At 37.0% G+C, this 27539-nt stretch overlaps 5 protein-coding genes across 8 annotated transcripts; 2 read left to right on the top strand and 3 right to left on the bottom strand.

The window, feature by feature from the left end:
* Positions 1-1108: 1108 nt before the first annotated feature.
* Positions 1109-3770, bottom strand: LOC125203943 (proteasome subunit alpha type-5). Of its 2 annotated transcripts, none has more exons than XM_048102466.2 (10): positions 3665-3770; positions 3520-3557; positions 3355-3436; positions 3155-3235; positions 2558-2671; positions 2384-2485; positions 1894-1952; positions 1638-1740; positions 1455-1520; positions 1109-1359 (listed from the first exon to the last, which is right to left on the bottom strand). In XM_048102466.2, the coding sequence occupies exons 2-10, from the start codon at positions 3531-3533 to the stop codon at positions 1267-1269; spliced, it is 714 nt and encodes a 237-aa protein (XP_047958423.1). In that variant the 5' UTR covers positions 3534-3557; positions 3665-3770; the 3' UTR covers positions 1109-1266. The 2 variants fall into 2 exon arrangements, with proteins under 2 accessions (XP_047958423.1, XP_047958424.1); XM_048102467.2 differs by having other exon boundaries at positions 3675-3737.
* A 1144-nt stretch (positions 3771-4914) lies between these two features.
* On the bottom strand, positions 4915-9194 carry LOC125207585 (alanine aminotransferase 2-like). Its single transcript, XM_048106986.2, has 15 exons — positions 8832-9194; positions 8033-8083; positions 7893-7943; positions 7563-7628; positions 7420-7481; positions 7116-7194; positions 6915-7019; positions 6710-6820; positions 6496-6633; positions 6344-6418; positions 6103-6223; positions 5856-6010; positions 5704-5778; positions 5348-5551; positions 4915-5215 (listed from the first exon to the last, which is right to left on the bottom strand). The coding sequence occupies exons 1-15, from the start codon at positions 9081-9083 to the stop codon at positions 5099-5101; spliced, it is 1662 nt and encodes a 553-aa protein (XP_047962943.1). The 5' UTR covers positions 9084-9194; the 3' UTR covers positions 4915-5098.
* Positions 9195-10218: 1024 nt separating this feature from the next.
* Positions 10219-14378, bottom strand: LOC125207357 (pectinesterase-like). The gene is made up of 3 exons (XM_048106656.2): positions 13853-14378; positions 12238-12733; positions 10219-11222 (listed from the first exon to the last, which is right to left on the bottom strand). The coding sequence occupies exons 1-3, from the start codon at positions 14351-14353 to the stop codon at positions 10531-10533; spliced, it is 1689 nt and encodes a 562-aa protein (XP_047962613.1). The 5' UTR covers positions 14354-14378; the 3' UTR covers positions 10219-10530.
* A 4709-nt stretch (positions 14379-19087) lies between these two features.
* LOC125207575 (uncharacterized) lies at positions 19088-22972 on the top strand. Of its 2 annotated transcripts, none has more exons than XM_089061882.1 (8): positions 19088-19399; positions 19500-19638; positions 20659-21019; positions 21239-21367; positions 21441-21490; positions 21762-21859; positions 21933-22220; positions 22326-22972. In XM_089061882.1, exons 1-8 carry the CDS (start codon positions 19355-19357, stop codon positions 22800-22802), a joined length of 1587 nt encoding a protein of 528 aa, XP_088918008.1. In that variant the 5' UTR covers positions 19088-19354; the 3' UTR covers positions 22803-22972. The 2 variants fall into 2 exon arrangements, with proteins under 2 accessions (XP_088918008.1, XP_088918009.1); XM_089061883.1 differs by having other exon boundaries at positions 19090-19399; positions 20767-21019.
* A 1021-nt stretch (positions 22973-23993) lies between these two features.
* On the top strand, positions 23994-27512 carry LOC125203242 (ubiquitin-conjugating enzyme E2 34-like). 2 transcript variants are annotated; one of them, XM_048101552.2, is made up of 10 exons: positions 23994-24185; positions 25098-25214; positions 25329-25383; positions 25916-25954; positions 26139-26202; positions 26301-26362; positions 26454-26493; positions 26580-26607; positions 26745-26836; positions 27066-27512. In XM_048101552.2, exons 2-10 carry the CDS (start codon positions 25158-25160, stop codon positions 27340-27342), a joined length of 714 nt encoding a protein of 237 aa, XP_047957509.1. In that variant the 5' UTR covers positions 23994-24185; positions 25098-25157; the 3' UTR covers positions 27343-27512. The 2 variants fall into 2 exon arrangements, with proteins under 2 accessions (XP_047957509.1, XP_047957508.1); XM_048101551.2 differs by having other exon boundaries at positions 25101-25214.
* The last annotated feature ends 27 nt before the right edge of the window (positions 27513-27539 follow it).

Here is a 27539-nt window from a genome sequence, read left to right on the forward strand (position 1 = left end):
TTTTTTTCCACCTTTTGATATATCAAAAGGCTGCATTTCCTGCATGGATTGTTTGGTCTTTTGGACAAGATAAAAATCTCTTTTCTCTCTCTCACACACTATGTTTTCTTGATATTGCATGGTGATTTGTACTCCCCCGATATCTCTCTGTGCACCTACAGATGCTTAAGGTTTTCGGTTCCGGCGGTTAACCGTGGAACCGGAACCGTGACTTTTTTCTTGAACCGAAACCGCCATATTTTGAACCGTGGGCTAGTTTCGGTTTTAAATTTAACGAACCGAAATAGTGAAAAACCGTGAAACCGAGCCGGAACCGCGAAAAACTACCGGAAACTGGCGGTTCGAAACCGTGAAAAACCGTAAAAGATCACCGGAAAACCGACGGTACCAAACCGGAACCGGAACCGCCGGTTTTCGAACCGAAACCGGAACCTTGAAATAGCCTCACGGTTCGGTTCCGGTTCCACATTTCCCGAAACCGGAACCGCCGGTTTACGAACCGTGGCATGTCTATATGCAGCTAAGTCGTATTTCTTTGTGTTGTCAAACTTTAGTTAAGTCAATTTTTTTTTCTTTTTGCAAAAAACTACTTATTTTTTTATCTTTTATTTTATTCTCGTTCACTTTATTCTCTCATTATTTCTATACATTTTTTTCTTTTCCTACTTTATTTTCTCTTCTTTTAACTCATTTTTACCACAATTTTTAAAATTATGTGCCAAATAGAAATAATCTACTATAGAGAGAGGAGTGAGTATATATTTTTTTTGCTTAGTGTTGATAAAATATGATGGCATTTAGTAATATGCATTTCATGCAACAAAAACATAGCAAAAAAGGTGGGGTTCTTTGAATAATTAATAAAATGGTGATATTATTTTACATGCATGAATTTTCTAAAATTCAGTTCAGACTAGTCTTCACCATTCCACACTTTATTCTAATAATTATTGAATTTTCGTTTTTGTTTGCTTTTCATGTTTTGGTAATCTTATAGGAGTAACAAAATGTGAGTATTATACAATAAACAAGATGCATACACACTTAAATTGATATAAAATATAAATACCAAATCTAGCTTAGTTGATTCTTAAATTTTAGATTGATATGAAAAAGTAAAGTTTTGATTTTAGAAATGTAAGATCACAATGTAACCCCAAAAATAAAAAGTCACAAGAACATTGAAGTGAAAAAGGGAAAATAAAGGTTTAAAACTAACTTATTGCAACAATAGAAAAGCCATCAGAAACAGACCAATCCCTATCCTCATAGGCGGCTGATGACTTCTTCAACTTCTGAGGGGGAGTAGAGATGGTATTTTGGCGAAACCTTAGCAATATCGACATTGTTGGCCGTCACCTGAGACCAAATGACGTGGCGATCGAGAAACAATACGTGAGAGAGGGAAGCTTATTCGAAGAAACTGATGAGAAAGTAGTATACATAGTTATTACCTTCTCCTCCATGACTTGCTTCAGAATGGAGAGTGCGATGGTTTCAGCTTCCTTGAGGGTCAGTTCCTGCAAGCATGACGAATGAATCATGTAACGAAAGAAATCTTGATAACCAATTGAGCAGATAATTGTGTTTCTGGGATTTATCATTGCTTAGATGTAAAATGGGGAAGAATTAGATACCTTGTTATACTGCTCCTGCAAAGAGCTGTCTGCACCTTCAGAACCTGACCCGATGGCTTTTGCATTGCATTGCCAGAAAGTGCCCGATGGGTCGGTGTAGTACCTGTGTGTAACGCAATTTGTGTAAGTTGTAATGAAGGAGAGCTATATTCATCTCAGTTAGCAAGTGTAGAGTGGCACAACCACTTTACAAGCAGCATCAGCTTTCGCAAAGGCCATATAAGCTTGATCCTAATTGAATAAAAACAATACTTACAGGCAAGGGCCATTCTCATCATGACCAGCAATGAGAAGAGATACGCCAAAAGGTCTGGACTGCACGAAACAGAGATACAAAAATAAGAAAAGCACAAGCATATGATTTGTAACTTAATTTGCACTGAAGTAGAGCCTGGCAGGATCGAGAACACTTTGACACAAGTACTTCCTCATATCAAACACTGAACTTTCATGACACATAAAACTATAGGCATTTATACTGTTGAAAGGCATTGAAATGACAAGATAGAAGCGTGAAACAAACAGCTCAAGAAGATCTAACTAGTAATAACAATGTCTCCGGTGATATAGTAAAGAAAGTAATTTAGCATTCAACTCTAAGATTTTGGCATCATCAAGAAGATTTATGTAAGGAGCAATGAATTTTGAACACTGCACTACCTTGGGGATTCCCGGATTTACAGATAGCTACAATTCTTAATATAAATCAAGATATATGTATGAAACTTGTAAGTTAAGAGACTAACCATTGATTCTTCATCACCTTCACCAAATCGTAGAGCAAGATCACAAAGGGCTTGAGTAGTAGACTCAACAGTCATCGGCTCACCGTAAGAGAATCTGTGGTTCTGGAGGAAACAAGAGATTCAAGTTAACAACTAAGAAACCAAATCACGATAGGATTGTGAACTGAAGAGTACCTGAGTTTCAACTCGTGCATGTTCAACCAGTGTGCGGGCATCAGCAATTAAGCCACTCATGGCACACCCTATATGTTCATCAATTTCCATAATTTTCTCCACACTGCTCGGCTCCTATGAGCAGTAAAATGTGAAATCCATTCAAATAAGTATAGATCACCAATCATCATAGAAAGCCTCAAAAAACAAAAAAAAATCCAACCTGGTTTTCAAAAAGCGTGTAAAAAACGCATTCAAGCAAGATTAGATAGTGGAGTAAGCTAAAGCTTTCGCCAGTATCATTTGATGTTTCACTATTCTCCCTTCATCATTCTTTACCTCAATGCTACTACTACACATAACAAATCTAATTCACGTTTCACCGAAGACAAATACGGCCAGCCAACATCATTTTATAACGAAAATGCCATGTCATGTCGATCGACAGAGCCTAAAAAACAGCTGACTCCTTCAACCATTCAATAATTTACAATATACACTTCTTATTTTCATCTATATTATTCACATAATGATAATAGTATAAGCTCAAATTAGCTAAAACTCAAGCTCCTAAACAATGATTCCTTCCTTGGTCATTACAAAGGATGCTAAACATACCAGCAGCGGGGAGGTAATCCGCTTCTCGACAGCAAGAACAACTCCTTCCTTAGTCTTTACACCAATTGCAGTTGAACCCAACTAAAGGAATGCACAAAAACAACCTTCTTTATTCAAAAATTACACACACACACACACACACACACACACAAATGATTCTCAGAAACACAATTGGCGGATTCAAATCAGCATAATAATACCTTAATCGCCTCAATTGCATATTCAACTTGAAACAATCGCCCTTCAGGGGAGAAAGTATTGACTCCTCTATCATACTCAGTCCTAAAATTTTATTAAAAAAACTCAAATCACAATAAATCAGCTCAAAAACCTCAGTGAAACCCTAAAAATCTCATCCTCATTACCTTGTGAGAAACATTTTCGATTCCGACCCCAAACTTTCCTGCAAACAGATCAAATCAACAGCTAAATTTCGATGAATCAAGTGCGTTCTCACAATAACGATTTTAGCAGAAGAAAAAACTTGAAACGGATCTAAATCCGACAAACCTTAGCTCACCAAATGAATTTGGATTGTGATTAATTCGGAGTGGATTTCAGTTTTATATTTCTGCAACTGAGCTTTTCTCCTTCGTGTGAAGCAAGAAAAAATGAGATGATATTCGGGTTACCCGGAAGAGCTACCCGGGTTTGGGTTTGGGTTTGGGCTAAAAAGCCCGTTTGTGATATATTTGGGAGCTACTGGGCCTGGGCCTGGGCCTAGTTAATACTGCTGTCGTCACGATTAAAGTGGAGAAAAAATGTTTCTATATTTAGGAAATATATGGATATAGACGTGGCCACGGTTCCGAAACCGGCGGTTACGGTTCGGAACTGCTGGTTCCGATTTTAGAAATTGTCGAATCAGAAACGAACCCCGAGGGTGTTTCGCGGTTACGGTTCTGGTTCCAAAACCGCGGGTTTCGATTTCGGTTCCGAACCGGCAATTTTCCGGCGTTTTTTTTACGATTTTAAACCGTCGGTTTTTTGCAGTTCTGGCTTGGTTTCACGGTTTTCCGGCGGTTTTTCGCGGTTCCGATACGGTTTCAGTTTGAAAATTTTTAAACCAGTTTAAAAATCGATGGTTTCGGTTCGGATAAATTCTCACGGTTTCGGTTCGGAATCGTAATCGGCGGTTACAGTTTCGATTTTAACCGTCGGTTCGATAAATCTTGGACATGTCTGCATGAATAGGAGGTTAGGAAAAGAAAAATGAGTCATTTTAATCGAAAGGTGGGAGCATACTATTTTGCAACTTGAATCGAAAGGTGGGAGTATAAATCAAAATTTCTAGTAATTTTGATTCTATCATAATTTTACAAATCTTGACTTTACCGAAGTAAAATATTTAATACTTTTAATTTATTGAATCTCTCATAATATTACACATCTTAATTTTATTGAATCTATCATAATATCACTACTATATGGATGAAATAACTATATGAATGAAAAAATTAGTTAAAATTTTTAACACATTCTTAGCATCATTATATATACTTTCTTCGCCAACTTAGAGTCCTACTTTGATTTGATAGGATTTTTAAAAATGTGTAATGAATAAAATAACCATATGCAGTATAAAGTTAGTTAAATGTTAATTAATGTTTTATATTTTACAATGTGAGTAGAATAAATTACTAGTAGTATGTAGTAAAATTTAGTTACTAAAGATGAACAAAAAAAAATCCGCCATAGGCAAAAAAAGAGAAAATACCGAACAAATTCAAACATGAATCGATATTTCCAAGATAAAGAAAAATATCAAACATCCAAGTCGAATTCATTTATTATTGTGAGTCAAGAAACAACCAATTTATGAACCCAAAATTCCAAGATATAATGTTGAGCTACCCAAATCTAGCTCACCAAAACCATTTTTGTATGGTCCTAAATTGTACAGACATAACCTTGGTGCGTAGAATTCGAACTACCGAGCGTTGCTCAGTCGCGATACTCGTTCATGAACGCTTGGTGAAACTCCGTGAGGCGAGACACGATGGCTGGAATCCTGTCCTCTTGAGGTAAAATCGTGCATCTGAAATGCCACGTGCCGGGAACCTACAACGAGACAGGTGCATCATCATTGCTATTCGATGTCACGTTGGTTTGGAAATTTCATGGACAATTTTGATCCGTATACTCAATCGAACATATACTCAATTTAAGATAAGTCGAGTTACTGGTTGTTACCTGTCCGAAGCCAGAACCAGGAACGACTACCACTCCGGTGGCATTGAGGAGGCGACGGGCATAGAATGCGTCTGGGGCAGATTTCACCGCCTTTGCAGCTTCGATTGCTTTGTTTGGCAAGGCAATGCGAGGGAACAGATACATTGCTCCTTCGGCCCGGTTGCAGGTTACTCCTTCCAAACTATTCAGTGCATCTTCAAGAGTCTGAAAATGCACAAAAATCGAGTTAAAAATCGAATCTTTACGCCTCTTTCAATCGATACTTGCAAGTTTTATTCGCATTTCATTTTTTTGCTTGTGTTTCGTTCAGGTTTTCATTGATGTTTCATTACTAAGGTTCGAGAGGAAGGGCTAACCTTGGCCCGTCTCGCTAGGGAGGATAAAATTGCATCTCTCTCAGCGGTGTAAGATTCATACGATTCATCACCGACCTGCATTGCATCAAATATGAACTTCTCGATACATGGCGCACATGAAATCGAGCTGAGATGTTGCGAAAAGTACTAACCTTTGGTGGGCTCATGACGAGGCTTGCAAGAATCTGACCGGATATGTTAGAGCAAAGATTAACTGATGCTAGTTTGTACATCTGCTCCCTTATCTCGGGAGCGAAACCAGTTACTTCCATGTAACCTCCTCGTTTCCCACATTCTCCGTAGTAACCTGGGAGCATCGAGCAAAAATATTCAACTACTTCATTGAGAAAGCACCTTAGAATATCACAATCACGATACTAGGGGTGCTTGTTGTCGTACCTTTCGACACGGATTGGAATGAAACTAAGGAAATATCTTTCTCCCCGTAGCCCATGGAACGTGCAACTTTCTTGAACGAGTGAAAATGTTTGTCGGGCACGTATACATTTTCTTGGTATACCTGCAGAGGCATGGCCCACATCAGCAAATGACTATTTTTATCTGAAGTTCATTGTTTTCAGCCCAATCATGCGTGTAAAAGTTGACGAGAAGTTAATTAAGATATGAATAACAAAGTCACCTCATCGGCCAAAAGAACGAGTCCTTCCTTCTTGCAGAACTCGACAATTTGCTGTTGGTTGCTCTCAGCCAAAACCTTCAGAGAAAGCGATAAATATGTGAATCGCGAGCATTGATTAAATTGAACAAACACGAGGATCAACCATTTTTTACCTGCCCGGTGGGATTGCCTGGATTTATAACAACTAAAGCCCTGACGTCGATGCCCTTTGATCTTGCAGTTTCCAATTGCTTCTTAACATCAGAGACTTCTAAACCCCATCCTGTTGCCTCGTCGAGATAATAAGGAACCTATGAGACAAATAAAGTGATGTGATGACTTTCTATCATCCTTCATTTTAGAAAAAAAAAAGTATGTGAAACGTACGAGAGAGCCTCCATGCAGGGCAATCGAAGCGGAATACAGAGGGTACTGAGGAATAGGACAAAGGATGCCGTCATTTTTCGATCTTATCAATAGCTGCATCATCATATGCACCTGAAAATAAAATGCAGACATCGTTGCATCTAGAATCAGTACCCGTTTCGTCTCAACGGTGATAGAATATAGATATACAAGGATTTGTGAATACCGCAGGGCTTGCACCATCTGTCAAGAAGATATCATTGGGATCAGCTGGGAATCCATCACGAGCTTCAATGCCAGCGCATATTGTGTCGCGCAGGCCTTTGACACCCTATTTTGATGAGTACAAGACGATAAACTTCAATACATCAGTGCACGAGCCATAGATTCATCTGGTGAGTTAGGTCTCAAAAGTGCCCGTTATTACCTGGCTGTGGCTATAAGCTCCAGTGGCTCGTCCAGGAATCTGGTCAAGTATCTGAAATGCCCGCTCGATGGAATCAGCGCTAGCGATCCACAACATAGATTTTGTTAGCAAATCGAAGATTCTACCAAAACTAAGTGCTTCACATATATACATTCGACAAAAACAGTGCTAAAATCTCGTTGAAACTACACATATCAAGATCCTTTGAAGAGGGCAGCCGCATAACTCAAACAACTAAAAAACTCTAAAAGCATAACAAATCCAACCATTAAATGTTAGGTAAACGCAGTTTTGACAAATTTACCTAAATATCCCCTGTGTTTCACCTTTATCCAAAATGGCAGGATGATCACATAAAGCAAGGACCTGAAATAAGAGATTATATGATGTTTTGAATACAGTAACGACAAAATTTTGAACTTCGTTACACCATTACAGTATACGCACCTCTCTGAAAAAGGTGATTGGCTGTTGGCCAAGAGATTGAGGGTTTCCAATATTGCAGTATATGATCTGCGGAAACAATGAGGAAAATGAACAAAAGCAGTTTTTCGATCAAAGTCATTGCGGTTCTAGTAAACTGTAACAGCACCGAAACCTTCATGGAGATTATAATCACCAAAGCAAGCTTCTACAATCACTAAAAATCACATCATACTCTAAAAACACATTCAAGAAAATTCGAAGATCCTACTTATTCTATCCTCGCTTTTTAATTCATACAACAAGTGGATCAAATTTCTAGCATACTTCACACATCAAAGCAACTCAACTCACCTCATCGAAAGGATGAGAATCCGGATTGACCTTCAAATCTTCTTGCAATTTCTATCAAAAGGAAAAAATAAAATAACAACCAGGCTCAGAGTTCACAGAAGAGATGATGCATCGCAACGATAGAGGGAGAACTCGTTTACCTGGGCAAGGTTCACGATTTCACCGCGGACTGCATACTCACACTCCAAAACCTGGTAAAGAAGTTCAATTATTACAAGTTTTCCTCCAATATTAGTATTTGAAAAAGCAATTAAATGCAGAGACACTAAGCAACACATTCTTTGCACACAGTCACACAGTGGATATAGAATCATAGATCACCTAATTCAGCTAAGAAACACTTAGCACTCAAACCATAACCAATTCACATAGATAAAAGATTACTTTTTCAGTGGAAAGTGATAGTCCAAATTCCACAAGCTCAGTTAAAACAAGAATCTGCAGAATCTAATCAAATTAATCAACCATAAAAGCAGATTCAGAGTAGTGATCAGCTCACTGTACCTCAACAAAAAAACAAAGTCAACTCAACTAAAAATTGACACCAATTCAGAATCACCCCCAAATTAATATGAAAAGAAAAGGGAACAAATCTGAGAGATGGTATCACATTCTTTGCACACAGTCACACAGTGGATATAGAATCATAGATCACCTAATTCAGCTAAGAAACACTTAGCACTCAAACCATAACCAATTAACATAGATAAAAGATCACTTTTTTAGTGGAAAGCGATAGTCCAAATTCCACAAGCTCATTTAAACAAGAATCTGCAGAATCTAATCAAATTAATCAAGCTCACTGTACCTCAACAAGTCAATTCAACTAAAAATTGGCACAAATTCAGAATCACCCCCAATTTCCAAATCACAATTAATAAAACAAAACCAAAAAAAACACCAAAAAACAAAAATAAGGGTAACCCCCAAAAGAATCACCTTGGGATTGATGGAATCAATCTTAACAGGAGTGGAGGAATAATCAGAAGACATGGATTCAGAAGGGGCAGAGGGATTGGCAGCAGAAGTGGTCAGGAAACGCAGGAGGAGCGACGAATGAGGCAGCAGATTATGATGTGAATGCGACGAGACGAGTGAAGAAGAAGAAGCGGTGGGATGCAGCAAACCGCCAGCCAGGAATTTCCTGTGGGCTAATAAATTTTTGGATTTTTCAGCGGCAAATTTCCTCATCTTGGAGTTTGCGTGACGGGATTTGCTGGGTTTTTCCGCAGCTGCCCAAAGATTTAATCTCTTTTGCCACAGATGGCGAAGAGTGATGAATTGTTTATGGATTTCTTGCCCACCAAACTTTACACCTCTAATATTAAAAAAAGAAATTATATATGGCCTACAATTTGGGTCCCACTTTTGGTTATATTCCTATTGATAGTCTGTGTGTTAAAAAACCTTGTTCTACTACTATCAATATCATAGTGGTTTTTATATTAAAATATTTGTGAAATTTATTGCAACTCTCTCTAAACAAGAGTGATTACTTTTATGCATAGAACGTTTTTACTACATACTAAAACATGATCCTACCTCAAATATTTTTGTACTCCCCTCGTTTTAGATTAAGAGTCATTTTTTGCCATAAAAGTCTGTCATAGTTTAAGAGTCACTTTTATAATTTTTCATATTTGGTCATACAATTTTACCTCATTCTTCATCAAAATTACATAAAAATGTCATTATCTACGTTAAAATAAATCAAAACAAAAATCAAAAGTCAAAAGGGACCCACCTTCAACCAACTCCACCATCTCACTTCATTTATTACACACTCCACCATCTAATTTCATTTATTACACACTTCAACTCTTTCTTAACACCCGAGCCATAACAGTAAGGGTGTCTCCGATGGCGCCCCTCCCACTAGCCCTTCTCATGCCACGTCAGCACTAGCCCTTCCCATTCCACTGCCACATCACTAGCCCTTCCCACAGCACTAGGACTTCCCACTAGGACTTCCCGCAATAAAATTAATAAATTCACAATTAAAATTAAAATTTACGAAATTAAAATTTACAGAATTAAAATTTCGACACGAGCCGTATTTATAGAGTTTTTTTAAAAAATAAATAAATAAATAAATCGGTGGGACGTCCTACCCACGCCACAGTGGCGTCCGTCAGGTAGGACGTCGAGCTGAGGGGCGAGGCCATCGCAGGGGCACTCAGGACGGGCGTGGGCGCCCTTCCAGCCCACTATGGCGCCCGTCCCCGATGGGCGAGTGGGAAGGGCACCGTTGGAGACACCCTAAGTGACTCCAAATGTGGGACGGGAGAGTATTTGATTTAATTTTTTATAGTTTTTGATAGAGATGTGAAAAATGATCAGATCACTAACCATAAATTGGTCCTTGATGGGCCAAAAGAAGTCCACATTGTAAAAATATTGGTTTGATGGCCTGTTGGAACATACTCCAATTAATTTTACAATACCAAGATGGGCCTTGCTCTCATTTTTGACAATCCACAAGATACAAGTTATTCTTAATTTCGCCACTAAAAAGTGAATACACACTTAGGATTATTAATCCAACTCAAAAAGCCTTTAGTTATGGGCAATATATGTGGGCCACAATAATGGAAACAAATCTCATCAAATAATATTTCAAACACAATAATCACAATAATCACAACCCTAGTGAATAAGGGAAAGTAGTTGAAGGCAACCAACTCCCACCGGCGATGAACTCCCCCGGCGTGTAGCCCTCCGCCTCGGCCGTGCTCGTGATCACCTTGTACCCTTTCCAATCAACCCTGTCCGACGTGGATGCCCCGGCCCCAGTGTTTTGGTACTCTCTATAAGTCAGAGTGTCAAGGGCAAAATCGCCACTCCACACGTGCCACCCGACCGGGTCTATCACGTCCGTTATGGACGACTGCATGATGATGGTCCTAGAATATTCCTTCCACGGCCGTCCCAGATACGTGGGGAAGCTCTTCTGGACGGATTGCAAGTCAGAAGTCGCACCGATCCTACTTTTTTGGATCACGATGCCCGTGTTCTGGTTTGGGTCGGTGCGGCCATGAGCCGTGAACATGTTCTTCTGGCCTGAATTAGGGCGGCGGGCGTGGATGTCGCAATCTTGAAACACAGAGGCTGCGTTGCCAAAAATAAAGTCAACCGTGCCAGCTATGAGACAATTTATGAAGAAATTACGATTGGAGTGGACGTAGAGCGTGTCTTGGTAGGCTAATATGTCGCATTTGTAGAAAGCGGATAGATCCGACCCGACCCGTAGCGCCACGGCTTGGTGCTTAGAGGGCCCCGCCGTGTTTTGGAATGTGATGTCTCGGGCCAAGAACTTTTCTCCCACCACAGCTGCAAACCAACAACATTTGAAAAATGTTAGATGCTATTTCAAGAAAATTGTTAAAAAATGGATATCACCTACTTCATAAAGTAATGTCATTAACTAAAATGTCTAAAGCATTAAAGCAAGTTGAAATGCAAAAGTATGACATCATAATGTATAAGCGTTAGACTATACATGATGTTGACATCATAATATTTTACATGCACATAACCTATCATAAATAACTATATCTAAGTAAAAAAAATAAGATTTAAATCTATCCTAAATTCCTAATGCGAACTTCATAAATTACGGAGAGTTATTAATTTATGTTAGACAAACAAAGCAATCAAATATTTTGTGTCGGTGAAATAGGTGGGGCCCGGGTTGTAAATGTCAATTAAAAGCGTAACTACAGGAGGGAAATAGGCGAAGAACATGTAATTTAACTTATGAAACATCACATCCATCACATCAACAAATAAATTAGTCAACACCTAAATCTAAAAAGGAATGAAGTCGAAACGTACCCCGCAGGAGCAGTGCAGTTGACAATAGAGGGGCAGATCTTGCTGCAGTGAAATCGCAGCGCGCGTCCAACTTTATCAATTCATGCATATACGTATATATTACTTCCTCCGTCCTATATAATTTGACCCAGTATTCCATTTCGGATCGTCCCACATAATTTGTCTCATTTCACTTTTACCATTTTTTGTAGTGGACCACATATTCCACTAACTCATTCCTACTCACATTTTGTTATAAAACTAATACTTTAAAAGTAGGACCTACATACCACCAACTTTTTCAACTCACTTTTCATTAGATTTCTTAAAACCTGTGCCGGGTCAAAGTGTCCCAAATTATTTGAGACGGATGGAGTAATTCTAAATATAAAAGAAGAAAAAAATGATAATGGTAAAGTGGAAACATAAAAGAAAAAAGGAAAAACCAAAATCGGTGAAAAATGATAAATGCATGCAAAATATTAAAAATCAAACGCGACTAACAAACAAAAAAGCGAGAACCGTAACTCACCAACTGTAGCGGATTTAAAAGTCGTGCTTCCATCGACAACGTTTTTACTGGCGGTGATGATGGTGGTGGTCCGCCCATCGCCGACGAACATGATGTTCGTCTTCTTCTTCGGCACCTCCACGTTCTCCTTGTAAACCCCGGCCTTGATCCTGATCACATACCTCGTCTTGCTCTTCTCCGGCGCCGCCTCGACGGCCTCCGCCACCGTCTTGTAGTCTCCGGTGCCGTCGGCCGCCACCACCGCGTCCGGCGTCACGGCGGAGGACTGCAGCAGCCGCCGATCCCCCGCCGACAGCCACTCCGGCCACACCCCCTCCGCGAGCCGCCTCCCGCCGTGGAGCCTCCTCTCGTCGTCGATGTCCTTCCGCGTCATGTTGGTCAGCATCGCGAGCGAGTTGCTGCAGAGCTTCTCGACGCGAACGACCTGCCCCCCGATGAAGACTTCTCGTACGTGCTTGTCTGTGTCGCTGTACGAGAAGCCGTCTAGGCAGGTCTCCTAAATTGAGAAATAAAATTAATTTTTTGTGTCAGATCGTTACGCAAAAATATCTTGGCAATGAACGATACAGATTTTAATAAACGTAAAATCGGTAAAATAAGAAAATGGTTGGAGAAAAAAACGAGTTGAAATATTAAAGAGGGAAACTTATCTTAGTTTAATTCATAATTTGGAATAATAACTCGAAAATTCGTTGAGATTTGATCAAATTTAGGTTTTGCAACTCAAATTAAAAGTTGTTTAATACTTCCTCCGTCCACCAAAATTTGTCCCATTTTTTTATTTCTGTTCGTCCCCCAAAATTTGTCTCATTTCACTTTTTTTTTTGTTAGTGGACCCTATATTCCACTAACTCATTCATACTCACATTTTATTAGTGTAAAACTAATATATATAAAAGTAGAACCCATAATCCATTAATTTTTTAAACTCACTTTCCATTACATTTCTTAAAACTCATGTTCGGTTAAACCGGGACGAATTTTCGTGGTCGGAGGGAGTAATTATTGAATCTGAATTTAATATTGATGATTTTCTAATTTAGCATAAATTTAGATTTGCGAATCAATTAAAACTGTCTAATAATTCAGGGAATATCAAATTTAATATTGTTTTCGTAATGAAACATGATTCAAATGGATGTAAGTTGATAATATGCATGTCAGCTGGAAATAAACTAATATTTTGGTAACTAACGTCAACTAATTTGTCACTATACCATTTTCAAGCGGTCATCATTAAATTGTAACAATATTCAACCTATTTGAAAATTTATAATAAGATATGGCTATAAGTTAGGTGCGTTATATTATTTAATTTCTTATTACTAGCCGCCACTTATATAGGCGCGAATTAATTTCACTATAGTTATAAACATTAATATCCCAACAAATAAAATCATTTCGGCCGTCGGCAATAACTAAAGTGAACTAATTTTGATCTAAAATCAATTTAAAAATTGATATCTCAAGTAAATTATAATCCCCAAAAATAGGCTCATGATTGATAAAATATGAGAGCTGAACTTTCTATTTTAGGAACTAGACTACGTTACGTGTCAGAGTTCCTAGTCGATTTTTAAAATTTAATGTTGCAGTTACCAAAAAAAAAACGTACTTGGTTGGTGATCGCGGACGAGAGTAGGGTTTTGAGGTCGTCGACATGAGCCTCGATCGACTTCTTAAAAGGATACTCGTTGAGCTCCTTAACGGCAGTCTTGAGCTCGTCTAGCGTCTCGTCTAGCGTCTCGAGGCAGTCGTTCAACGCCAACTTCTCCCGCTTCGTGAAGTTGCTCTTATTGTCGGCGATCAGCCTCCCGATGGCGGCGTAGTTGCGCTGCACGGCGGCGATCGTCACGTTCAGCGACAGAAATATGACGTCCTTGCCGGACTCCACCTTCTTGCCGCCGTCGATCGAGGCGGCGATGGCTGAGTAGCAGAGCTCGGGGTACAATGTGCCGCTGCAGGAGGATCGGGCGAGGGCGTGTGCGGCGGAGATTTTGAGGGTGGCGCTGTCGCCGGCGGCGGCCACGGCAGCGGCGAGTATGATTGTGGCGAGGAGGAGTTTTTTTTCGCCGGAAAATGACTTTCCGGCGAAGAATTGTTGAAAGTGTAACATTTTTTTTTTATTTGGAAAAGTGGATTTTGGGGTATGGAGAGAATGAGTGAACCTTTAATTTATAATGTTAAAGATTAATATTTAATTATTAATACTAATATTTTATTATAGTATAAAAAGTTTATACAATGGACCATTTTGAGAATTGGATTGTTTAGTGTAGAGTCGTGTAATATTTTCTATAGTAGGATTAGGATACATTGTATTTTTATGATTATGAAAACAAAATTTAAAATTTATCGAATTTAATCAACAAAATATGACGAAGTTTGATTTTTTTATAAATGATGAGTGTTATAACTAACTGAAAAAGAGAAATGACGTAAGTATTAATTTAATCTAGCTTTAGAATATTATAGCGAGGTTTAAATTCTTTGAATTATTTCAAAAGATATACAATGCATGTATGATGACAATATCAATTTTAGATGACACGTGGATATTTGGATAATTGAATTGTGTTTGTTAGTTGTTAATTCCTTTTCTTTAACTAGAAAATAAAATATATTCAAGCACCGCTCGTCGAAATATAATTGCCTCATCAAAACATTTTATAGTACTTATAAGTTTGGAATTATCGAAAGAACAAAAAGGAAATACAATCTACATAGGTTACTAAATAAAATCTTATATAGTATGTATTATTGAAACATACGCACATCATATATGGTTACGTGGTCCATTTATGTGCCAATTTAAAATAAAAATAGAAATCATAGAGTAGGATGCATGTTAGAGCGTCTACATGCACCTTTAATTATTTTAAGATGATAACGAATAGAATAATTTAATTTTTATAATTGTTTAGGTTGTGATAAGGGTGCGGATCCCTTATCAAGATCGGCGGCGAGATAATACCCAATGCTCGGAGAATTGAAAGCTGCGGTAACAAATCCCGTTGACAATTCGAGAGGAATTTAGAGTTTTGCAGACGTAAAACACAAATAATAAAAAGTTCTTGTTATTTCTTGTTATTTAGGACATTAGGATTGATTCGACTCGTGAAAGAATTCATTAACAAAGAAAATAATTAATTAATCGACTCTTAGCAATTTTATGAATGTTGAGGACAAGCAAAAAATATTTTATGTGAGATTTTGCTTAAAGTTTATCTCTGATTTATTGTAGCTGTGTGACCATGTGGTAATATATTTATTATAACAACGAATACATTCCTCATGATAACCCTATTGTTAGTTGATTGGTTGTCATGAAATGATGGATTAATAAAAGTATTTACTTGATAATATTATACAATTTACATAACCTTTTTTTACTAGCTGTTAAATATAAACAATTACTACTTTTTAACCCTTTTCCAGCAAATTGTAGTAATTTATTACTAGTAAACTACCTATGGGAAACATGATTATGATTATATTTGGAAACGTCGCACTTTTTAAGAACTATAAAAATGGAATAATCTACAAATTATATGAATAAAATAAATCACAGTAAAATATACAATCATTAATTAGTTTTAGTAATATCAAAATGACGTCTACACCTTTTAATCATGACCAAAAACGGTATGATAGTTCGAATTCGACTGATCAATTGAAAAAAAAATTAATTTAATTAAAATCAATCACCATGTAAATGATCAAGTAAATATATTTTTTTTTGTAGGCTTTCTTTTGTTTAATGCCTCATTTTCGGCACTATATTATGTATGTAACTACCATATATTCTTCGCATTGTTAAATTGGCTTATAAAAATGCATTATTCTTCAAGCCGATTTATAAATAATTTTTTTTGGATATGTGTATGATAAGTGTACAGCTATGGTATGCTGAAAGAATATATGTTTTAATTTTATTCAATTTTAATTTAATTGTATTTTGAGGACATTTAGTCAAACCTTCACATGCATGTGGTAGGTGAATAGTTGTAGACGTATTAATTAATTATTAGACAATATTTTGAGTCCTGGCTAATGATTTTCTGTTGTCTTATCCTGTGTCTCTATAGTTATAATCATGTATTAAATTTATTATATGGTTTAAGTTAAGCAGATTAATTGGTACAAATTTAATTTACAATACACTACAACAACTTATGCTAAAGCCCCACTTTGTATTATCGGCCAATTGATTATTATCGAAATTATTGTGTTTGAAAAAAACGTAATCAATTTTAGATATTTAATAAAAATTGCTCAATTCAATTAAGTTGACAATATTTTATTAAGGAAAATTTGTGTCTTTATATCTTTTTATTATCTTTTTTGGTCGCACCAATCACGGTACACGTTGAATTAATTAAATGGATTCGTTTGCCACTGCCCACTAATAAAGGGGATTTCCTTTATTCGGATAATTATTCGACTCATCTTACATAATGTGTAAATGGATTAAAGCAAGACCGTATACCTTTTAATTATAAATTTGCAATTTAAATTTCAAAAAAATCATAAAAAACAGACCCAATTTTCGAAAGTGTTAATAGTAATTTATAGATCTATGACTATGCGGCTTATAGAATATAGATATAAAATATAATATATCAAGTATTAATATATTCCCGAATTTATTGGCATGTTTCTATTGTAAAAATTATTCCTATTTGGGTTTGAGTTTTTTTCTCACAAATCGAATGAACTCAAGAATATATTATATATATGAAGAATTTTCGATCCTCGATTGAAATGGGTTGTGGGTTCTAAACAATTACGTGTTTTCATTGTATTTGGTCACGTATTTTATTTATTTCATGGATATATCAAAAATAATTATACACTCTATAAAATTGCCCTTTAGCCTAAAAATGACTATTTATATTCTTTTTATTTTAAATTTTTTTATTTGTGTGTACGAACAATATTTTAGAGTTGAATTCCTCTTCATTATACAAGCTCTATAAAATTGGCTTTTAGTCCAAAACGGCTTATTTAAATCCCGTGAAATTATAGAACAATATTTATGATTTTCAGACAACTTTTAATGGAACGAAATTTGATCAGATTTGATAGTTTTTTTAGGCTACTTGTGTAAATTATTATGAGAATATAGTGAATTTTAGCCCACTTTTTTATTTGAATCACACATCAAATTAAACAAATTGAAAGGCCCCTAATATGTTACCTATCAAACGTGACCCATTAATCAATAATGCATCGACTTTGGGCTTGTAGATGCTATCGGCCTCATTAATGGGATTTCCTTAAGGAAATAAGATTCAATTATTAAATGTTCAATTTAAATTGTTAACATTTACAATTTCGAATGACTTTTTCCATGCAGAAGGTATCGGGCTTGCAAAGGAATTTGGGATGTTTCTCATGGTCAGTTGGAAGAATAGAAGCTCGGGTGCTCGACGAGACGGGAATTGCATACTCGTAAAGATGAAATGATCGTTACGAGTAGCCAAAATAACACAATTTGTACACATTGCACTCTACACGTTTAAAAGAAAAAAAAAAGTTGAAATAAATTGTGAGACTGTCTATTTGTCCTATTAACTGATTTGAGATGAGTATCTCAGTACAATCTATACAACCAATTCCTCCTAAGTGTCAGCATCCTCGTTAGTCACTATTGACTCTTTTCCTATGCCATTCCCATATATTCTCATTGGTATGGCCAAACTAGTCATATTTGACTTTTTTCCTAGTCCCCATTTTGTGGTTCATAACTCTCATAGAGTTAAAAAAATGTTTTCTAACTCTAAATATTTCGTGAACAGTAAAACTATGCATATTGAGAAAAATTAATAAATAAATACAACAAAATATGAACTTCAGACAGTTGGGGTAATTACACTATTACATACAAAATGTTTAACCACTGTTTTAAATTAGTACAAATAGTTTTAAATTAGCATATATCATACAACAAGTTTGACTAGTATTTCGAATTAGTACATTCCGTTAAAAAACCACTATCACCGTTACTTTTATCTTATTTTTTTTCAAAATTATTTCTTACTGATATTATTTCTTCAAATAATACCTCGTGCATTGCATATAGGCATCTTATCACACAACAAATATGCAAATAATTGCAGCTAATCTATATAAATAATTTTCAACGAATTTTTCATCCTCCCTAACTGAACGCATGCACAAACAATTCCACGTTATCTTTGAAAAGATAACGTATATAAGTCATACAGTATACTATAATATTTCCATATAGTATACTATAATATTTCAGTAAATGATTCATCTCCTTCTAGCTGACCATGTAATTTTTTCTATTTCCTTTATCCTATTCTTAATTGATTTTAGCCTTTTTTTTCAGAGACAAACACACATAGATTCAATCTCTTTCTCTAAAAAAAATAGTAAAAAAAAAATGAATGCGCTGCTACAACTATAGTAGCTAGTTTTTGGATGACTTGCAGCACCGAAATGACCTTCTTCCACCCCAATTTCGTTATGCAAACTTCTCGTGAAGATATTTATCTATTCTAATAATATTTTTAAATGATAATTTTAGAGTGAATAAGATGAAAAATAAGATAAAATAACGGTGTTAATGATTTTTAACGGAATGAACTAATTTTAAACACTAATTAATCTTTTGATGCGTATGAAAGTTATAATTACCCTCAAAAGCTACGTGTAGTAGCTCCAGTTGTTTTCTATTTCTTTTATCTACATAGATATATTTATGTACTCTTATTTGTGCTTATCAAGATGAACTCTTTTTTTTAAAATATAATTTATTACTAGTATTTTCTCTCTAAAAGAAAACTAGAATAGAGAAACGACGTCGTTACCCTGCCCAGGTAGCATTTTCTTGGCCACCTACACAATCTCTCACATGGAGAAGTTTCTCAAATTCCTTCATTCTGTTAATTTTTTTTCTGAAAATCGTTAATATTGCTTGGCAGTTAACGATTTTCTACATTCTTTATCCGCCCCATGATTAATTTCTTCGAATTTCAACTCTAGACATAAGAATCTTTGAATATTTGCAGCATATCATCATCTGGGAAAAAGGGGGCTTTGCTGCGTAATCTCATCTCCTTCAATTTTAGGAAAAACCCTCTTGGGTATGGAAGAAAGAGGCTCCGATAGCGGTGAGGGCGCACCGCTTATGGTAGTTATCCCCTTTGTTAAAAAAAAGATTGTTTTTTTTTTTCGTTATTGATATACTTTCGAATATAATTTGCATTTGTTTCTGGATTGCAATGAAAAAGGGAAGCGCCGCGGCGGCGGAGGGAGACGATCGTCCCGGGATTCCTCAATTATTTAGCTCAGTGCCATCTCTGAATGAGGCGGCGGCGTATCTCGCCGGAACCACGTCGATTTTCACCCGCTGTTTCCCTGATATTTCAAGTAATTTCTTAATCGCTATTGACCTAGGATTTTAACTGTTGAAGTTGGGATTCAATTTTGTTTTCTTTAGCTCATATTTTGTTTGCATTAGGAGGAAAATCTTGAAATTGGTTGCTATGTGGGCTAAATGCTAGGGTTTGATTGTTGAATTTCAGTGACAGGGAAGCGTGGTTGCTTGATTTTATGATGTTCACTAGACAAGGTTTTGTGTTAGGATGTTATCTGTTGATTCGGTATATGTTTGTGATGGGATGCAACCTTACTGAGAATTGATGCTTAATAAGGGGAGGCATGGTGTTCGAATACGATATCGTGCTAGAAGCATGAGGTAGACAAATTATGAGATTTGTGTGAAGTTTGAGTCGGGGGATGAAGGATGCGTCGTCTGTTTAAGCTTTTAAGATGGATAATGGCCGGAACTAATCATTTGTTTAGTAGTAACAAATTCGCATGTTTTGTGATTTTGCTATCCCTTACCTTGGTCAACTCAATTAGTTCTTGTATGTTTTAGAATTTCAACTGTTGGAAGTCGGGATTCAATTTTGTTTTCTTTAGCTCATCTTTTGTTTGCATTAGGAGGAAAATCTTGAAACTGGATGCTATGTGGGCTAAATGCTAGGGTTTGATTGTTGAATTTCAGTGACAGGGAAGCGTGGTTGCTTGATTTCATGATGTTTACTGGACAAAATTTTGTGTTAGGATGTTGTCTGTTGATTCAGAATATGTTTTGTGATGGGATGCAACCTTACTGAGAATTGATGTTCAATAAGGAGGCATGGTGTTCGAATACGATATCGTGCTAGAAGCATGAGCTAGACAAATTATGAGATTTGTGTGAAGTTTGAGTCGAGGGATGAAGGATGCATCGTCTGTTTAAGCTAAGCTTTTAAGATGGATAATGGTCGGAACTAATCTTTTGTTTAGTAGTAACAAATTCCCATGTTAGTTCTTGTAAGTTTTTCGTGCAAGATTTTACTTTGATGACAGCTCCTCCATCTTTATATGTTTCTTGTTGTTCAGATGCCTCTCTCAACAAAAACACAAAAGATAAGATAGTTGCTATGTTCAGTATACATATCTTAGTCAAACTCTCCTCTGATGCCACATTTGCTTCCACGCTCATTGCAGTAATCCCTGCATCTGAAGAACCTCCTGGAAATGAAATGGTTCAATTTGTGTCGGGAGATGCTATAGAAGAGACCAGATCTTTAGTAACTAACAGAAATGTTTCTTCAAGTGGACATGATTTATCTGCTTCCGAATTTGATGCTCCGTTAGTCCATGGTGCAATCACTATGGGCTCGGGTCGAGCGTCTTCTCAAAATTCTAATGCGATTGTGCCAGCAAATACCAACCCAAATGGCAGTTCCATTTTTCAGGGGTACATATAGTTTAAACCCACTTGTGGATATATCTTTTATTTATGGACACGACACTTAGGAGTCGGTATATTGGCATGACATGCTAAAAACCAATATCTGCAACTGTCCTTTAAAATTCTTTCTAAATAGCTATCTTGGATGCTTTACAATTATATTCTGTTACCATATTATCTTGTTCCTTCCGGGAATTGATTTCTCTAACTTTCCTCTGCTACTAGCCTCATTGAAAAGGTTAGGCGGACAGTTCAGGGCTCTGCCGATGATATTGGCTGGCTACAAAAAGATCCAGACATGCCACCGGTTGAAGATGGAACTGAAAGATTTACAGAAATACTTGATGAAATACGGTATTTAGTCTTAAATCTGACAAGTTAGTCCCATAGTCCAACGTTATAACAGGGTGTTGGCCTTGTGAATCAGACATGGTGTGCACCGGTTGCCAAACACAATGATTTACTTGTTAGTCCCAGGTACTGATGTTTCTCTCCTTGTATTCACTTTCTCTTGATTTCAATGCAATCGAGCAGTTCAGTGTCAATATCACGTATATATGAAAGAAAATGATGAATCTTCAGTTTCTATTATATGGTTGGAAAATTGGTCGAGAACGAAATCTGTGAGGACATTGTCAACATTTCATACTGTATAAAAGGCTATAAAGATAGCTTCTCTCTTGCTGTTATATCATAAAATCTGTGAGGACATTGCCAATATTGACTGTAGTTTTGCGCTGTTCGTTAGGTCTCTTCAGCAACCACGGTCCTCTTTATTTCATGAGCACAAAGACAAGTTTTTTGAAGATGGGGCTCACTTGTCATATAGCCAAAATTCACAGTGAGGTATGTGTGATTAATTGTGCTGTCCATTGTGTGCTTCTTAGTTCTTCTGTTCCTTGACGAAGTAAAGTTTTAGGCTTCAGTGGAAAAGAATGCCAAAGAGATTAAGGACTATATAGAAGAAATATATTGGGGTTCCAAGAAACGTGTGTTGCTGCTCGGTCATAGTAAAGGCGGAATAGATGCTGCGGCCGCTTTGTCCATATATTGGGATGAACTGAAAGACAAGGTTGCTGGATTAGCGTTAGCGCAGAGTCCATACGGTGGAAGTCCAATCGCTTCTGATATCCTCCGAGAAGGTCAACTTGGCGATTATGTAAACATGCGTAAGCTGATGGAGATCCTCATATGTAAAGTAATCAAGGTATGGAAGTTATACGTATGATTTTATGAATTTGGAAGGCTACACTACGCTTGCTCGTATGGTTTAACACTTTAACATTGTGCTAATGTTGCACGTGTTATATAGGGCGATATGCAGGCTTTAGAAGACTTGACTTATGAGAAAAGGAAAGAGTTCTTGAGGAAATACCAATTACCGAGGGAGCTGCCTGTCGTTTCCTTCCACACCGAGGCGAGGATCTCCCCTGCAGTTTTGGCCACATTATCTCGTGTTGCTCATGCAGAGCTCCCCATGTTCTCTGGGCAACCTACAACGCTGCCTGTGATCGTACCTCTGGGTGCTGCAATGGCTGCCTGCGCGCAGCTGCTTCAGATTAGGTACGGTGAGAAGAGCGATGGGCTTGTCACTTGCCGCGATGCAGAGGTTCCTGGCTCGATCGTGGTCAGGCCAGAGCGCAAGCTAGACCACGCCTGGATGGTGTACTCATCGTTGAACGATGATCCATTAGAAGCAGACGCGTCTCAAGTGTGCGAAGCACTTCTCCGCATGCTCGTTGAGGATGTGAGGAAAGAGAAAGACGAAGCTGCCAAGAAGGAAGAATGAGATGGTTCTGGACTTCTGGTTGCTTCAGTTTTACTAATTTTTGCTTTTTTGTACTACTATTTAGGTGATTATAGTCAGATCAATTTTTTTGTTTCTTTCTTTGTTTTCTCCTTTTGAATTGGCTGTGTTCAACTAATTATATATTCAAGCATGGCTCACATTTAGTAAAAGTACATATACTAACAAAATACTCCCTCGGTCCCGTAGAAATTGACCATATTTCTTTTTCCGTCAGTTCTATACAAATAGTCACATATCTATTTATGGTAACCTTTTTCTCTTCTTTTTTACTTTTCATTTATGGGGCTATCATCCACCACACAATTTCAATTACATTTTCTCCTTCTCTCCTACTTTACCAAATTACGCATTAAAATCCGTGCCAACCGTAAAGGGCCAATTTCTATGGAACGGAGGGAGTATATAGAATCTGCACTTCACCAAAGCTTGAGCAATTGATTGATTCTTCCCAACTGAAATGCCAAAACGGCTACTTGCAAAATTCATTTTAACAATCTTGATGTTGAGATTTTAAACCAAAATATACCAAAATTAAAAAATACTCCTTCTGTCCGCGAATAGGAGTCCCGTTTTTTCATTTTAGTACGTTCGTGAATGGGAGTCCCGGTTCGCTTTTTACCATAAATGGTAATATGGTCTCACCTTCCACTAACTTATTTCACTCACATTTTATTTAAAATTAATATATATTCCCTCCGTCTGTAAATAAGAGTCTCGTTTTTCCATTTTAGTCCGTCCGCGAATAAGAGTCCCGGTTCACTCTTACCATAAATGGTAATAGGGTCCCACCTTCCACTAACTCATTCCACTCACATTTCATTTAAAACTAATATATACAAGTGAGACCCCTATTCCACTAACTTTTTTCCACCCACTTTTCTTAACATTTCTTAAAACCCGTGTCGCCCATGAATGAGACTCCTAATGGCGGACGAAGGGAGTATATAAGTGGGACCCTTATTTCACCAACTTTTTATCCATCCATTTTTTTCTTAACATTTCTTAAAATCCCGCGCCACCCATAAATGAGACTACTAATGGCGAATGAAGTAGTAAAGTTTAGGGGCCGGATGGAATTTAACTAAACTTGAAGGGTTATGTTTAAAGTTCACCAAACTATTTAAACTTCTACAAATCGTCTAGGGCTATAATCGTCTTTTCATTTCATTCCCCCCCAAAAAAATTCACAATTTAAAAGCCCAAATGTTTATCTTCCTCCCAAATTCAACGCGCAGATTTGTTGAATCATTTCTTAAAATTAATCGAATTTGTATTATCCGTGCTGAAAATTTAGCTGGAAGTTGAATTCTGTTGAAGGATTTTCGTTCAATTTTTCGCTTAATTTGTGGTTTTCAAACTCCGGTAAGGACTCAGTATGTGCTACTGTATTTGGCTGCTTTGATTTTTCGATTTTTGTTTCGTTTGCTAATTAGGTTGAGATTTTACTGTTTTTCAATTCTAGAATGAGATGGAGATCACCGATTTGTGTAATTTTCTGATTTTGATTGATAATTGGTTCTGTTTGTGTGCGAAATTGGGGCTAGATCAAATTGGGAAATCAAATCATCGAATTTTAGAAATGCCAGCATATTCGTTCGGGAGTGTTGGGGAATAAGAGCTATGGTGTTGATTGGATTCTAGGAAAATATGTGCTTATTCATTGACCAATCTTTGGATTTTGTAGCAATTGTAATTGTGGAGAAGAAGGTGCTGTGAACATTTCCTCATTGATTTGGTCTCAGGCTGTGTAAACACCATTCTGTGCATCAATTGATTGAACTTTTGTGATTCCTTATGTTATGTAGCTATGCTTACAAGGAATAGTGATTACTTTTGCTGAATACTGATCAGGATGGTAGGGGGGTTAGCGGGGGCTTAGTCCTAAATCACGAGGATTTAGAGAGTAGGAGCAGGTTGCTTAAAAATAATGGATAATACCTTAAATAGGTGTTTGGTGTAATTATCGATATTTCCAAATGCTCCAGTGCACTAAAGGTTTTTCTCTACACTGTACAATGTGCGTGGTTTGTATGTATATGTATGGAAAGCATCTGAATTTGATATTCTTCCAATTTGGCAACTGTTTTTTTGTATGTGTACTATCTGATTTTGATCTTCTGTTTTGTTGTGTCTATCATGGAATTGCTTCATTTGTCTTGTCTTTGGAACACCTATTGTAGAAATTTCACAGAGTGTCAGTCTTATCGCCTATTGGCAATTTAAAGAAGGAAGGGAAAAAATGTTTTCTAACTGTAGAGATAAACTTTCATTTAGCAGTGAACTACCCATTAGAGACAGTGGCAAGAGCAATATCCCCTGCAAGGTGACCTTAAAATGGGCGAAAAAGCATGTTTAAAGCGCCTCCAAAAGGAATATAGAGCCCTATGTAAAGTAAGTTGTCTTTAACTTCTGGAAATGTTTGAAATCTCAGGCATCAGGCTATGGGTATTCTTTATAGTGAACTTCATTAGTATTATAAGTATATTCTAATAATGTCACATGCAGGAACCTGTCTCCAATGTGGTGGCACGCCCTCTACCAAATGACATTCTTGAGTGGCGTGAGTTTCTCCCGGCCTATTCATTTAATTTGACCTCAATGTTTTTATAATTTTTAAACAGGATGTGGTTCCCAACTCTTTCTGAATTTTCATGGTCTTGTTATCTCTCTATATAAATTACAAACATGTTCATAAGCATTGTTTGCTTTCGTTTTTTTTTCCCCTCATGAATATACATTAGTTTATTTCTCATTCATTCGACAAAATTTACTTGTCCACAAGTAACATAGTTAAACTATAAGATCAGCTAATAATGGCTGCTCATCCACATTTTCCTGCTGAATCATATTAGTTGATGCCTTGATGGGAGGTTATTTCCCATCTTTTATTCTTGTCTAAGATGTTCTTCATGGTACTGACTGTTGAAAAGACGAAGAGGGTATTTCCTGTGTGATGGGTTTCTTCTTTTCAATTATATGCTCGTGAAGTTTAGAGCCTTTGATGTTGATTATTTTGCTCTCAACTTCTAATGATATCTTGTGACTGTTTCATCTACTAATGATATGGCTCTGTTTCCTAATTCTGTGATCAGATTATGTTTTGGAGGGAAGTCAAGGAACACCCTTTGCAGGTTTTGGCTCTTAACTTTTTTTCATCTTCAGCATGTCCGAGTCTGGATAAAAGTTATAAATGGGTTGCATGTGTATCATGTTTATCTGCAGATGAACTACTAATTCTTTTAACTCTTGAATGATTTATATCTTTGTACTAAATTATTGTCTTTGATTTTCTATTACAATCTCTGACCATTCAAGGTGGATATTACTATGGAAAAATAAAGTTTCCACCAGAGTACCCATTTAAACCTCCAGGGATCACGTAAGTTTTTGACATTATGCCATGTGTACTGCTTTAGGCATGATCTGGAACTCTACTGTTTAATATTTTAGTCTGAATGTTCTCTATTTTCTCTGTAGCATGACTACTCCAAATGGACGCTTTATGACACAAAAGAAGTTGTGCCTGTCCATGAGTGATTGTAAGTTACTCGGGGTTGAATAGGCATATTATTCCTCGTGTTTTTTGTACTCATTTTCTTGTGTCACACTTCTTGCTTGATTTCCTTTCAGACCATCCTGAGAGTTGGAACCCCATGTGGTCTGTCTCAAGGTAAAGGGTTGTCGAGAAAAATATTGCACTTCATTTTCTCTACCAAATTCAAGTATATTGTGCTGATTTTTCCCATTTCTATGCAGCATACTGAATGGGCTCCTCTCATTCATGGTGGGTTCCATACTATTTGTAGAGGAGAGTTTGTTCATTTTATTATATATGTTTGACATTTAATCCCTTACATATTAAACTAGTTTCCACAGTCGAAATTTACAACCATGTGCTGTTTGTCTCCTATTTTGTTGCAGATGGATAACAGCCCTACCACTGGCAGTGTCTCAAGTACAGAAGCGGAGAAAAAGAGGCTTGCAAGTGCCTCTCTGGCTTTCAATTGTAAAAAGTAAGTCTTACTTAAAGCAATGGCTTCTCTTTTATCGTCATTTCTTTGTCTGCATAAGATGAATTGGAGGTTGCCACATGTAACTTTCATTTCATTTCATTTGTTGTTGGTAAATCATTAGCTAAATCTGCACTGCTCCACCATATGTTTAGGGGAATGTGATAATTCATTCACCAATATATTGCTATTTAGTGAGAAACATAAATTACTTGTTTTGCATTCAAAACAGCCCAACTTTTAGGAAACTATTTCCAGAGTACCTAGAGAAATACGAACAACAGTTGGCAAGCGAGCAATCTGCAAATCAGGCAGCACAAGAACCCGTCAGGGATGAAAACCCCCGCCCCACTTTAAAGAAACGCGGATCCAAGGTGGACCAGAATAATATAGATGTCCCGAAAGAGATGAATATCCAGCAGAAACGCCGGTCTTTCCCTACCTGGCTGTCGCTGATGCTTGTTTGCATTTTTGCTGCCGTAATGGCTCTGCCCCTGCTTCAACTTTGATGACATATGACCACCTTGAAAGGGATATTTTGAGTGTGATTTAGGTGTTATATTAGCATCTGTAATGATGTCGCAATCTGTCAAATTACTTGATATCTTATAAGTCTTAATGTACCTAAACAGGACCTATACAGTGGTCGTGCAAATGAAGAAAATGTGATTTGTATCCATCTCCATACTCTTAATCGTCCGCCCCA

Source organism: Salvia hispanica, chromosome 6 (genome assembly GCF_029641045.1).
Source record: "Salvia hispanica isolate PSC_SH4W2 chromosome 6, Shi_PSC_v1, whole genome shotgun sequence".
NCBI lineage: Eukaryota > Viridiplantae > Streptophyta > Magnoliopsida > Lamiales > Lamiaceae > Salvia > Salvia hispanica.

Coding starts and splice junctions, on each gene's coding strand:
- LOC125203242 (XM_048101552.2), top strand. CDS start 25,158: ATGGGCGAAAAAGCATGTTTAAAGCGCCTCCAAAAGGAATATAGAGCC. Junction 25,955..26,138: donor TCAAGGAACACCCTTTGCAG/GTTTTGGCTCTT, acceptor TGACCATTCAAG/GTGGATATTACTATGGAAAA. Junction 26,837..27,065: donor CTGGCTTTCAATTGTAAAAA/GTAAGTCTTACT, acceptor CATTCAAAACAG/CCCAACTTTTAGGAAACTAT.
- LOC125207575 (XM_089061882.1), top strand. CDS start 19,355: ATGGAAGAAAGAGGCTCCGATAGCGGTGAGGGCGCACCGCTTATG. Junction 21,020..21,238: donor GGCAGTTCCATTTTTCAGGG/GTACATATAGTT, acceptor CTCTGCTACTAG/CCTCATTGAAAAGGTTAGGC. Junction 21,491..21,761: donor GATTTACTTGTTAGTCCCAG/GTACTGATGTTT, acceptor GCTGTTCGTTAG/GTCTCTTCAGCAACCACGGT.
- LOC125207585 (XM_048106986.2), bottom strand. CDS start 9,083: ATGAGGAAATTTGCCGCTGAAAAATCCAAAAATTTATTAGCCCACAGG. Junction 6,821..6,914: donor CAGATGGTGCAAGCCCTGCG/GTATTCACAAAT, acceptor TTTTATTTTCAG/GTGCATATGATGATGCAGCT. Junction 5,779..5,855: donor TCGTCATGAGCCCACCAAAG/GTTAGTACTTTT, acceptor GATGCAATGCAG/GTCGGTGATGAATCGTATGA.
- LOC125203943 (XM_048102466.2), bottom strand. Junction 2,486..2,557: donor ATGCACGAGTTGAAACTCAG/GTACTCTTCAGT, acceptor TGTTTCCTCCAG/AACCACAGATTCTCTTACGG. Junction 1,360..1,454: donor AGCAAGTCATGGAGGAGAAG/GTAATAACTATG, acceptor ATTTGGTCTCAG/GTGACGGCCAACAATGTCGA.
- LOC125207357 (XM_048106656.2), bottom strand. CDS start 14,353: ATGTTACACTTTCAACAATTCTTCGCCGGAAAGTCATTTTCCGGCGAA. Junction 12,734..13,852: donor CGTCCGCGATCACCAACCAA/GTACGTTTTTTT, acceptor TTCTCAATTTAG/GAGACCTGCCTAGACGGCTT. Junction 11,223..12,237: donor TTTTAAATCCGCTACAGTTG/GTGAGTTACGGT, acceptor GTTGGTTTGCAG/CTGTGGTGGGAGAAAAGTTC.